Source organism: Bos mutus, chromosome 7, assembly GCF_027580195.1.
Source record: "Bos mutus isolate GX-2022 chromosome 7, NWIPB_WYAK_1.1, whole genome shotgun sequence".
Taxonomy (NCBI): Eukaryota; Metazoa; Chordata; class Mammalia; order Artiodactyla; family Bovidae; genus Bos; species Bos mutus.
This window is the reverse complement of record NC_091623.1, coordinates 13475061-13487329: the sequence shown is the minus strand read 5'-3', so window position 1 is coordinate 13487329 and position 12269 is coordinate 13475061. Positions and strand designations below refer to the sequence as shown.

The 12269-nt window shown below is 43.7% G+C and overlaps 2 protein-coding genes across 5 annotated transcripts in view; one reads left to right on the top strand and one right to left on the bottom strand.

Annotated features, from left to right (window-relative positions):
* LOC102280712 (V-type proton ATPase subunit S1-like protein) overlaps positions 1–8209 on the bottom strand; it is a 72059-nt gene extending 63850 nt beyond the window's left edge. For 3 of the 4 annotated variants that reach the window (XM_070373080.1, XM_070373082.1, XM_070373078.1), the window contains exons 1-2: positions 8080–8209; positions 3943–4243 (exon numbers count right to left, since the gene is read on the bottom strand). Coding sequence is in view for 1 of the 4 variants with exons in the window: in XM_070373078.1 (XP_070229179.1) it covers positions 3943–4133 (191 nt within the window). In the remaining 3 variants the exon portion in view is untranslated. The remainder of the gene's footprint in view (positions 1–3942; positions 4244–8079) is intronic. The other variant, XM_070373081.1, reaches the window with a different exon arrangement.
* Positions 8210–8314: 105 nt separating this feature from the next.
* RPS23 (ribosomal protein S23) lies at positions 8315–10186 on the top strand. The gene is made up of 4 exons (XM_005903762.3): positions 8315–8543; positions 8994–9153; positions 9751–9871; positions 9990–10186. The coding sequence occupies exons 1-4, from the start codon at positions 8540–8542 to the stop codon at positions 10134–10136; spliced, it is 432 nt and encodes a 143-aa protein (XP_005903824.1). The 5' UTR covers positions 8315–8539; the 3' UTR covers positions 10137–10186.
* Positions 10187–12269: the final 2083 nt, after the last annotated feature.

The window sequence follows — 12269 nt, the reverse complement described above, 5'->3', positions numbered from 1 at the left end:
TGGACATGGAACAACAGGCTGGTTCCAATTGGGAAAGGAGTATGTCAAGGCTACATATTGTCACCTTGCTTATTTAAATTGTATGCAGAGTACATCATGCAAAATGCTGGACTGGATGAAGCACATGCTGGAATCAAGATTGCTGGGAGAAATATCAATAACCTCAGATATGCAGATGATACCACCCTTATGGCAGAAAACAAAGAGAAACTAAAGAGCCTCTTGATGAAAGTGAAAGAGGAGAGTGAAAAAGCTGGCTTAAAGCTCAACATTCAAAAACCAAAGATCATGGCACCTGGTCCCATTACTTCATGGCAGACAGATGGGGAAACAATGTAAACAGTGAGAGGCTTTATTTTCTTGGGCTCCAAAATCACTGCAGATGGTGACTGCAGGCATGAAATTAAAAGATGCTTGCTCCTTGGAAGAAAGGTTACGACAAACCTAGAGAGCATATTAATAAGCAGAAATATTACTTTCCTGACAAAGGTCTGTCTAGTCAAAGCTGTGATTTTTCCAGTAGTCATGAATGAATGTGAGAGCTGGACCATAAAGAAAGCTGAGCACTGAAGAATTGATGCTTTTGAACTCTGGTTTTGGAGAAGACTCTTGAGAGTCCCCTGGACAGCAAGGAGATCAAACCAGTCAAACCTAGAGGAAATCAGTTCTGACTATTCATTGGAAGGACTGATGCTGAACTTCAAACTCCAATACTTTGGCCACCCAATGTGACTAACTGACTCACTGGAAAAGACCCTGATGCTGGGAAAGATTGAAGGCAGGAGGAGAAGGGGACGACAGAGGGTGAGTTGGTTGGATGGCATCGCCAACTTGATGGACATGAGTTTGAACAAGTTCCAGGAGTTGGTGATGGATAGGGAAGCCTGGCGTGGTGCAATCCATGGGGTCACAAAGGGTCAGACACGATTGAGCAACTGAATTGAGCAACTGAACTGACTGAACTGAGGGTGGCTATTGTAAAATTAGAAAAAAAGGAAAAAAAAGAGAAAGAAGATGCAGATGATCAATATCAGGAATGGGAGATGAGACATCATTATAAATCTACGAATATTAAAAAGATTATAAAGGAACTACAAACAACTTTATGCCCATACATTTGACAACTTAGATAACAATAGACCAAATACTTTGAAATGTGCACATTACCAAAACTCACTTGAAAAGAGATAACCTGTGTAGTACTATATATAGCATTTTACACTCATTGTTAAAACAACTTCCAACAAGTATATATAACACATGCATTCATGCATAATAGAATGTCATAACAACTTTATGAAATAATTTTGAAAACTTAGATGAAATAGACAAACTCTAAAAAATGACTTACCAAATCTGACTCAAGAAGAAATCATGGTTCTCTGAATCATTCCGTAACTAGACATTTAGTTTACATCAGATTTAATTTAAAAGATATTTAAGCTGTTTATAACCTTTCCACAAAGAAAGCACCTAGCCCAGATGATTTTACAGGATGTTTTACTCAACTTTTAAGGAATAATCTATCCCAACTTTAAATGAACACTTCCTGTGACTATCAACTCAGGTTGTAACTTCTTTTTCTTTCTTTCAGGTGTATTTTTTTTTTAAAACAAGGTTCTTAATATGGTCAAATTTATCATTCCTCTTATTTAGAAATAGTTTCCTTTCCTAAGTTCATGGAGATACCTTTGTTTTCTATTCAGAATTTTTAAATTTTACTGTTGACATATAGTGTCTCAATCTGCCTGGAACTGATATTTGTTTTTAGCCTGAAATGGTGACTCAGTTTAATCTGGGTAACCACTTTTTGTGTGGCTCCATCTGTTTGACAATTCTTCTTTTACACACTGATTTGACATCTAATTCTGTCACTTAATAACATTCTATACTCCTTCTATAGGAGTCTTTTGCTGGACTCTGTATTCTATTCATTAGTCAAGTTATCAACTTCTGTACTAACACTACTCTATCTTACTTGCATGCATGCTAAGTCGCTTCAGTCGTGTCTGACTCTGTGAAACCTTGTAGACTGCAGCCTGCCAGGCTCCTCTGTCCATGGGATTCTCCATGCAAGAATACTGGAATGGGTTGCCATGAGGGGATCTTCCAGACCAAAGGATGGAACCCTTGTCTCTTACATATCCTTCATTGTCAGGCAGGTTTTTTACCTCTAGTGCCACCTGAGAAGCCCATTAGCCTCACAGAAATTTCTCATATCTGGTAGGGCCAGGCCTTCAGAACTGTTTTGCCTATTCCTGGCTCTTTACTAGGGCTTCCCAGGTGGTGCTGGTGGTAAAGATCCCTCCTGTCAAAGCAAGCAGACCTAAGAGACACAGGTTCTTCCCTGAGTTGGGAAGATGCCCTGAAGAAGGACATGGCAACCCATTCCAGTATTCTTGCCTACAGAATCCTATGGACACAGGAGCCTGGAAGGCTACAGTCCATAGGGTCTCAAATAATGGGGCACGATTGAATTGACTCAGCAAAAAAAAAAAAAGGCTCTTTACTCCTCCAGCATCTCATGGTTCATTGTAATCCTTCCCTTATAATCACTCTCAACTCCTTTGCCCTTCCTCGGGCACATTTACTGTAAATAGACCCCACCCCCAGGCCAACTATCTACTCAGTCACTATATCAAAGGAATCTGAAGAATACACAAAGCCATGCTAACTGATGTAACTTCATTACTATGGTTTCAAATGGGTCCGCAAAATTCTCTTGTCAACCCATTCTCCCACACTTCTAAATTGGAAGGCAAAATTCACGTTAAGACCTAATCCTCAATGTGCAGCATTAGTAGGTGTGTGTTGGGGCATGTCTTTGGGTGTAGATATAAAGGTGGAGCCCTCGTGAATGGGATTCAGTTCAGTTCAGTTCAGTTCAATCGCTCAGTCGTGTCCAACTCTTTGCAACCCCATGAATCGCAGCACGCCAGGCCTCCCTGTCCATCACCAACTCCCGGAGTTCACTCAGACTCACGTCCATCGAGTCAGTGATGCCATCCAGCCATCTCATCCTCTGTCGTCCCCTTCTCCTCCTGCCCCCAATCCCTCCCAGCATCAGGGTCTTTTCCAATGAGTCAACTCTGCATGAGGTGGCCAAAGTACTGGAGTTTCAGCTTCAGCATCATTCCCTCCAAAGAAACCCCAGGACTGATCTCCTTCAGAATGGACTGGTTGGACCTCCTTGCAGTCCAAGGGACTCTCAAGAGTCTTCTCCAACACCACAGTTCAAAACCATCAATTCTTTGGTGCTCAGCTTTCTTCACAGTCCAACTCTCGCATCCATACACGACCACTGGAAAAACCATAGCCTTGACTGGATGGACCTTTGTTGGCAAAGTAATGTCTCTGCTTTTGAATATGCTATCTAGGTTGGTCATAACTTTCCTTCCAAGGAGTAAGCATCTTTTGATTTCATGGCTGCAGTGATTTTGGAGCCCCAAAAAATAGTCTGACACTGTTTCCACTGTCGCCCCATCTATTTCCCATCAAGTGATGGGACCAGATGCCATGATCTTCATTTTCTGAATGTTGAGCTTTAAGCCAACTTTTTCACACTCCACTTTCACTAGAACTCTCGTAAAGAAACCCCAATATATCAAATATATCTCAATAAAACTGAGAAAAAAGTAAAAAAACAAAATATAAATAAAAGTGACCCCAGAGTTGCCTTCAACCTTTGAGGCTATTGCAAAAGAGTCTATGAACCAAGAAGTGGGCTCCCAGCAGACACTAGATCTTTCAGCACCTTGACCTTGGACTTTCCAGTCTTCAGAAATGTAAGAAATAAATTTCTGTTGTTTATAAGCTACTCAGTCTATGGTATTCTGTTATAGCATCCTGAAAGGACTAAGACACTATCAGTTCAGTTCAGTTCAGTTGCTCAGTTGTGTCCGACTCTTTGCAACCCCATGAATCGCAGCATGGCAGGCCTACCTGTCCATCACCAACTCCTGGAGTTCACTCAGACTCACGTCCATAGAGTCAGTGATGCCATTCAGCCATCTCATCCTCTGTTGTCCCCTTCTCCTCCTGCCCCCAATCCCTCCCAGCATCAGAGTCTTTTCCAATGAGTCAACTCTTTGCATGAGGTGGCCAAAGTACTGGAGTTTCAGCTTTAGCATCATTCCTTCCAAAGAAATCCCAGGGCTGATCTCCTTCAGAATGGACTGGTTGGATCTCCTTGCAGTCCAAGGGACTCTCAAGAGTCTTCTCCAACACCACAGCTCAAAAGCATCTATAAACAGAGGTAATAAGAGTATTTACCTTTTAGCATTATAAGAATTAAATGAGTTAATAAATGTAAGGCACATAAAATAATATGTGAAAGTTGCTCAGTCATGTCTGGCTCTTTGCCACCCCATAGACTATACAGTCCATGGAATTCTCCAGGCCAGAATACTAAAGTGGGTAGCCTTTCCCTTCTCCAGGGAATCTTCCCAACCCAGGGATCGAACCCAGGTCTCCCCCATTGCAGGCAGATTCTCTACCAGCAAGCCACAAGGGAAGCCCAAAATAATATGTGGCACACAGTAAATACTATTTAATGCTAGAATTGTTATCCTAATGATGATTTCACATCTTACCCCTCTACACAAACCTCTTTTTCCTGCTCTTTCTCTTCACTGATGATCCTGCTTATTTCATTGACATAAGAGTAGTAAAAGAGAAGTTCCACATCTTCCTATCAACAGATCTTCCAATTTACTTGCAGTTGTACCCCTATACCGGAGAAGGCAATGGCACCCCACTCCAGTACTCTTGCCTGGAAAATCCCATGGGCAGAGGAGCCTGGTAGTCTGCAGTCCATGGGGTCGTGAAGAGTCGGACACAACTGAGTGACTTCACTTTCACTTTTCACTTTCATGCATTGGAGAAGGAAATGGCAACCCACTCCAGTGTTCTTGCCTGGAGAATCCCAGGGATGGGGGTGCCTGGTGGGCTGCTGTCTATGGGGTCACACAGAGTCAGACATGACTGAAGCGACTTAGCAGCAGCAGCAGCAGCAGTACCCCTATACTCTGCCTTCTCTATTACTATAGGTAAATTGTTATGATTCCTAAGATCAATTCCTCCACTTGAGGACTTCCCTGGTGGGTCCAGTGGTTAAGGCTTTTCCACAGCAAGGGGTGCAGGTTTGATCCTTGGTTGGGAGCTGAGATCCACATGGTGCAGGAAAGAAAAAAAAAAATTCCTCCACTTAGGCACCCCTCTAGTATACTCAAGGATTATGCTCATGCAATTATCCCTCTTCTCTGTGAATTTTCTTTTTTTCTTCTTGACTGGAATAATCTTATCAGCATATAAAAATATCATAAAATGTGATGTCTTAAACCCATTCTGACAAACCCTGTTCAGCTGTGGTCCCCTTTCCCTGCACATTATAGAAAAACTCCTTACAAAAACTGTCCATAATTGCTGTCTGCACTTCCTTCTTTCCCATATTCTCTTGACTCCAATCCAATCAAGCTTACACCTTCACCATTTTCATGGGAGTCTTTTCATGGGATCCCCTCCTGACAAGGCACCAATAACCTCTACATTGCCAAATCGAAAAGACAATTCTCAGTCCTCACTTACCCTTCCTTCACATTTGCTCCCTTCTACCCTCTTCACTTGGCTGTTGTTAAAGTACAGCATTAGCTACTTCTCAGTCTATTTTGCTTCAACTGCTTCTCTGTCATACCACTAAGTGTGTGCTCAAGGCTCGGGCCTCCAACCTTTGTCTGTCCTGTATTTGTTGTTGTTTAGTCACTATGACATGTTCAACTCTTTTGCAACCCCATGGATGGACTGTAGCCCACCAGGCTCCACTGTGCATGGGACTTCTCAGGCATGAATGCTGGAGTGGGTTGCCACTTCTTTCTGCAGGGGATCTTCCCCAATCAGGGATCAAACCCTTGTCTCTAGCATTGCAGATTCTTTACTGCTGAGCCACCAGGGAAGCCCTTCTCTGTCCTACCTACAGTCCTTCCCTAAATGATCTCACTCAGAGCCAAGGCTTTCAGTGCTATCTATTCACTGATGACTCTCTTGAACACCATACCCATGTATCTAACTGACCATCTCGCATCCCTACCTGGAAGTCTAACAAGCATCTCAAACTCAATATATCCTTAACAGCACCCTTAATATCACCTTCTAAATCTACTCCTTTCCCAGTATTTCCCACACAGTAAATAACACAAATCATTCAATTGCTCAGGATGCAAATCATAATTAACTCCTTTCTCACAGCCTACATGCGTGCTTGCATGCTAGGTCTTGTTCAACTTTTTGAGACCCTATGGACTATACCCTGTCAGGCTCCTCTGTCCATGGGATTCTCCAGGCAAGAATACTGGAGTGGTTTGCCGTGCCCTCCTCCAAGGGATATTCCCAACCCAGGGATTGAACCCAGGTCTCTTATGTCTCCTGCATTGGGAGGCTGGTTCTTTACCACTAGTGCCACCTCACAGCCTACAGTCCTGAGCAAATCTTGTTGGCTCCACCATCAAACTATAAATCTAATCTCACCACTTTTTACCACCTTGGACTGAGATGTGCATTATCTCCCAACTGAAGTAGGGTAACACTCTCTCAACTGGCCTCACAGATTCATCTCTTAGTTTGTTTCTCCTCACAACAGCCAGAGTGAACCCACAAAAATATAAACCCTATCTCGTTACTCCCCTGCTGAAAACTTTTCAGAGGTATCCAATCACAGGAAGAGTAAACAGTCTTTACCATGGTCTACAGGCTCCACATGTCCCTGTGCACTCTCAAACCTCACCTATTGCCATACTACTCTTCAGTTCAGTTCAGTTTAGTCGCTCAGTCGTGTCCAACTCTTTGCGACCCCATGAATTGCAGCATGCCAGGCCTCCCTGTCCATCACCAACTCCCAGAGTTCACTCAGACTCATGTCCATCGAGTCAGTGATACCATCCAGCCACCTCATCCTCTGTCGTCCCCTTCTCCTCCTGCCCCCAATCCCCCCCAGCATCAGAGTCTTTTCTAATGAGTCAACTCTTCGCATCACTGCAGATGGTGACTGCAGCCATGAAATTAAAAGACGCTTACTCCTTGGAAGGAAAGTTATGACCAACCTAGATAGCATATTCAAAAGCAGAGACATTACTTTGCCAACAAAGGTCCATCTAGTCAAGGCTATGGTTTTTCCAGTGGTCATGTATGGATGTGAGAGTTGGACTGTGAAGAAGGCTGAGTGCCGAAGAATTGATGCTTTTGAACTGTGGTGTTGGAGAAGACTCTTGAGAGTCCCTTGGACTGCAAGGAGATCCAACCAGTCCATTCTGAAGGAGATCAGTCCTGGGATTCCTTTGGAAGGATGATGCTGAAGCTGAAACTCCAGTACTTTGGCCACCTCATGCGAAGAGTTGACTACTCTTCAAGCACTCAGCTATCTCTTCCCTGATCCCTCAGCTCTTAAAAAGTTCCAGCCTCATTCTATACTTAGAGGATCCTTCTTCTTAGAAGAATTTACCCATATACCTATTTAGACGTATGTCTTTCTTTAGCATCTCAGCTCAAATGTAATCTCCAGAGACAACTTCTAACACCCGCTACCCAGAGCAGCCACCTGCCTCCCCACATCAATCACTGAACCAGGTGCATTTTCTCCATAGTACTTATCAATATGTAAAAGTATCTTTTTATGTTTAAGTACACATATTTTGTCCTCTCATACCTAGAATATAAACTTTCTAAGAGCAGAAACCTTAATTATTTTGTTAACTGTTACATCACCAAGTGCCTGGAACAGCAGGCAGGATCTAAGACATTTTTATAAAGAGTTGTGATATGAACCAACATCCCAGAGAGCTTTCTTTTCTTTCTTATGGTAAGAAGTGGATTTATTTAGAGAGAAACACGCTCCACAGAATGTGGGCCATCTCAGAATATGACAGGCTCCAGAAAACTTTTATATCTATTTCACTCTCCAGGACAAGCTGAGTTCACCCAAAGAATCAAGGTTCCACAACTGAAACAGCAGCTTTGGTTTGGTCTCTCACTAAGAGTGAGCTTTTAAATACTACATCACCTTGCTTCACTAAATGTTTTTCAATTTACCGTGCTTCTTGTTGAGTAGGAGTTAAGGGTCTTCTGAGGTCTAATTTTCCGAACTACAAGCACAAGGTGCCCACCCCACCACACGCAGTCGCCCTGGGCCTCTCACTCAGCGCCTCAGAGCCCGCCCCGCGCGTTTGCTCAGAGCGCCTGCGCCGGGCGCCGGGCTCATGCAAAGGCTTCTGGGATTGGTAGTCGCGGTTCCCTCCGTCCGCGGTATTCGCATAAAAAGAAATAAACCATAGCGAACATTAGATATTCCCGAACCGCACACAAATTAGATAAGACGCAGATTCTGGAAAGTGGTGCAGGCTTGTCGCTTTGTACCGAGGGGCGGCAGCCGGGATCAGGCGCGGCGCAGACAGCCTCAAGGGCCCTCGGATGGGCGGGGCTTGCTCGCGGGGGCTTGTGGCTCCTTCCTGCGCTTCCTCTCTCTTTCGCTCAGGCCCGTGGCGCCGGCAGGATGGGTGAGTTGTCTTCTCTGCTGGGCAGAGTGGGCTGCACGTGCAGCTTGGGGTTTCGGGGACCGGCGGGAAAATAGGAAACAGAGCGGTGAGGGAGAGCCATGGGAAGGGCCGGTGGGAAGCGCCGGGGGAGCGCCGCTGCTGCAGCCACATGGCCCGGCGGGAAAGGGGCCTGGGCGTCGCAGAGCCGGAGTTAAGAGGGGAGCCGGAGCGCCGCAGCTTCCCCCGAGCAATGGCGCGGGGCTTCGTCCCTCTGAGAAAGTGTAGCCGTTGGAGCACTTGTTTCCACGTCTTAGTTGATTCAAGGGGAACTTTGTGGTTTGGCCCATGGGGCAAGGTATGATGTCAGAGCCTACCAGCCGGTAGTCTAGGTGAGGCTAGTACTTGAGATAATGTGGGGAAAAAAAACGTGGGTGATTTTACTGGGGAATCTAAGGTGATTGTGATTTTTAGGCAAGTGTCGCGGTCTTCGTACTGCCAGGAAGCTCCGTAGCCACCGACGAGACCAGAAGTGGCATGATAAGCAGTACAAGAAAGCACATCTGGGCACAGCCCTGAAGGCCAACCCTTTTGGCGGCGCTTCTCACGCTAAGGGAATTGTGCTGGAAAAAGTGTAAGTGAAAGTCCATTGTTGGCTCCTTCATGGTTTTAGTATGGTAACTCGGGATAAATGCACTTAAAGATTGATGTAACTTCTAGGTTTTTGTGTGTCCACGTTTTTTGGAACGTTAGATAAGCCCGGAAGATTTTTAAGCATTTAATACTACTTTAGAAGGAATTGGGGTGACATCGGAGGAAAGTAACCATTAACAAGGGACATTCTGAGAGCTTGACAAAACATGGAGAGAAGTTACTTGCCTAATGTTATACAGCTAAGATTGAGCCACATGGATTTGCCAACACTCAACTGTTTTTTGACTTTACCAAAGGATAATTTTGTGTGGCCCCATCAAATGTAATGAGGATTTGAATCCATTATTTCTAGCTCTAGCTCTTGGTTCATGTTTTATCGCTGTAAAGAGGCCATAAGTTTGCCCTGATGTTAGTCTGATGAATTTAACACTAAAGGAAAACTTAGCTGTAAGTTAGGGATTTAAGATTATGTTGAAAACGTAGGAATACTACAGTTTCTAATAAGCTTTGTACTTCATGAAGTAAAATGTGTCCCTTTTCAGAAAGCCAAGTCACTCTTGTGCTGTTTATGTTTCAGAGGAGTTGAAGCCAAACAGCCAAATTCTGCCATCAGGAAGTGTGTCAGGGTTCAGCTAATCAAGAATGGCAAAAAGATCACTGCTTTTGTACCCAATGATGGTTGCTTGAATTTTATTGAGGTGAGTGTTGTAGTTATCTTCTACTTTTAGGGGAATTTCCCACAGTTGTTTATAGGATGGATGGGTGTTTTGGGTGATTGCCACTTACGCCAGAAGTAAACTGTTGGTTTTATTCCAGGAAAATGATGAAGTTCTGGTTGCTGGATTTGGTCGCAAAGGTCATGCTGTTGGTGACATTCCTGGAGTCCGCTTTAAGGTTGTCAAAGTAGCCAATGTCTCTCTTTTGGCTTTATACAAAGGCAAGAAGGAAAGACCAAGATCATAAATTTTGATGATGAAAGCACGATAGTAATAAATTTTCCTATACCAAAAATACGTTCTGTGTCCTATTTTCCTTACCCAAGAAAAACTGTTATTTCTAGAGCAAATGGGATTCATAAAATTTTTTTCTCTGTGGAATAAACCGTATTAGTTAAAGCTGAAATAAATGTACAGTATGTTGAGAAAACTCAAAAGAGTTGCTAGTAGGAATCATTTTGAAATCTTGAGAAACATTGGATCTTACCTCCTTAAGGATCCAATATTGTATATACTATGCCCAGGTTACTCTCTGCTCTTGGTGATTTCATTTTACCTAAAGGCCATCAACATGTTGTAATTGAGTTTACAGTAGCAAAACTTAGGCATTACGATGTAGTAGGTAGGTGTTAATGTGTATGCCAAGCAGATTAAGGCAGAGGGGGAAAGTAAGGGAGACCAGTTAAGGTCTAGGTTTTACGTGTCTTGAGCTTGTCACTAAAGTAGATTTTTGATCTTGAGATTTACTTTGAGGCACACTAATGGAAGTGTCTAGGTAGAAATGGTCTAGATGGCTTACGTTTTGATAATTGAAGCTTAGATGTTAGTTGGGTGCATAGGGATCCCCTGCCCACAGATTGCTTTCAAAATTTCCATAGGAAGAAAGGATATATCTAAAACTTACTAGCCTTACAAAATCTGTGGTCTGAAGAACTGCTTTTGGCAACATCAGGTATAAGTTAATTTGTTCTCTCGTCAAAGTCTAGTGTTAGGTTATGTTTTGGATATTTGGGCTTCCCTTGTGGCTCAGCTGGTAAAGAATCCACCTGCAATATGGGAGATCTGGGTTCCATCCCTGGGTTGGGAAGATCCCCTGGAGAAGAGAAAGGCTACCCACTCCAGTTTTCTTGCCTACAGAATTCCATGGACTGGTATAGCCCATGGGGTCACAAAGAGTCAGACACAACTGAGCGACTTTCAGGACATTTGGAAAATGGAGATTTTAGGCTTTCTATCTTTAGATCAAGAACAGAATCCTTACTGTGGCATAGGAGACCCTGTTGTGTTTTCTGCCTGCTTAGCATCACTGACCTCTTACTTGCTCAAACCTGCATTCCCCATCTATCTTCAGGAAGCATCTAGTAGGTTGCCTGCTACTCCTCCCAACACAAACCACTGATCGCAAATTCACATTTGTGCTTACATTTGTCACAACTGTGTGATTGTCTTTCCACGAGGGTTCAGTTCAGTCGCTCAGTCCTGTCCAACTCTGTAACCCCATGGAATGCAGCACGCCAGGCCTTCCTGTCCACCAACTCTTGGAGCTTACTCAAACTTCCCATCCAGCCATCTCATCCTCTCTCATCGCCTTCTGCCATCTGTCTTTCCCAGCATCAGGGTCTTTTTCCAATGAGTCAGTTCTTCCTATCAGGTGGCCACAAGTATTGGAGTTTCAGCTCCAGCATTGGTCCTTCCAATGAATATTCAGGACCAGTTTCCTTTAGGATTGACTGATTTGATAGCCTTGCAGTCCAGGGAACGCTCAAGAGTCTTCTAACCCTAACCAAACACCACAGTTCAAAAGCGTCAATTCTTTGGTGCTCAGCTTTCTTTATAGTCCAACTCTCACATCCATATAGGACTACTGGAAAAACCGTAGCTTTGACTAGACAGACCTTTGTTGCAAAGTAATGTCTGCTTTTTAAGATGCTGCCTAGGTTGGTCATAACTTTTCTTCCAAGGAGCAAGCATCTTTTAATTTCATGGCTGCGGTCACCATCTGCAGTGACTGGAGCCCCCCAAAAAAGTCTCTGTTGACACTGTTTCCCGTTTGTTTGCCATGAAGTGATGGGACTGGATGCCATGATCTTAGTTTTCTGAATGTTTTAAGCCTAATTTTTCACTCTCCTCTTTTAACTTTCAAGAGGCTCTTTAGTTCTTTTTCACTTTCTGCCATAAGGGTGGTGTCATCTGCGAATCTGAGGTTATAGATATTTCTCCCGGCAATCTAGATTCCAGCTTGTACTTCAGCCCAGCATTTCGCATGATGTACTCTGCATATAAGTTAATAAGCAGGGTGACAGTATACAGCCTTGACATACTCCTTTCCCAATTTGGAACCAGTCTGTTGTTCCATGTCCAGTTCTAACTTGCTTCTTGA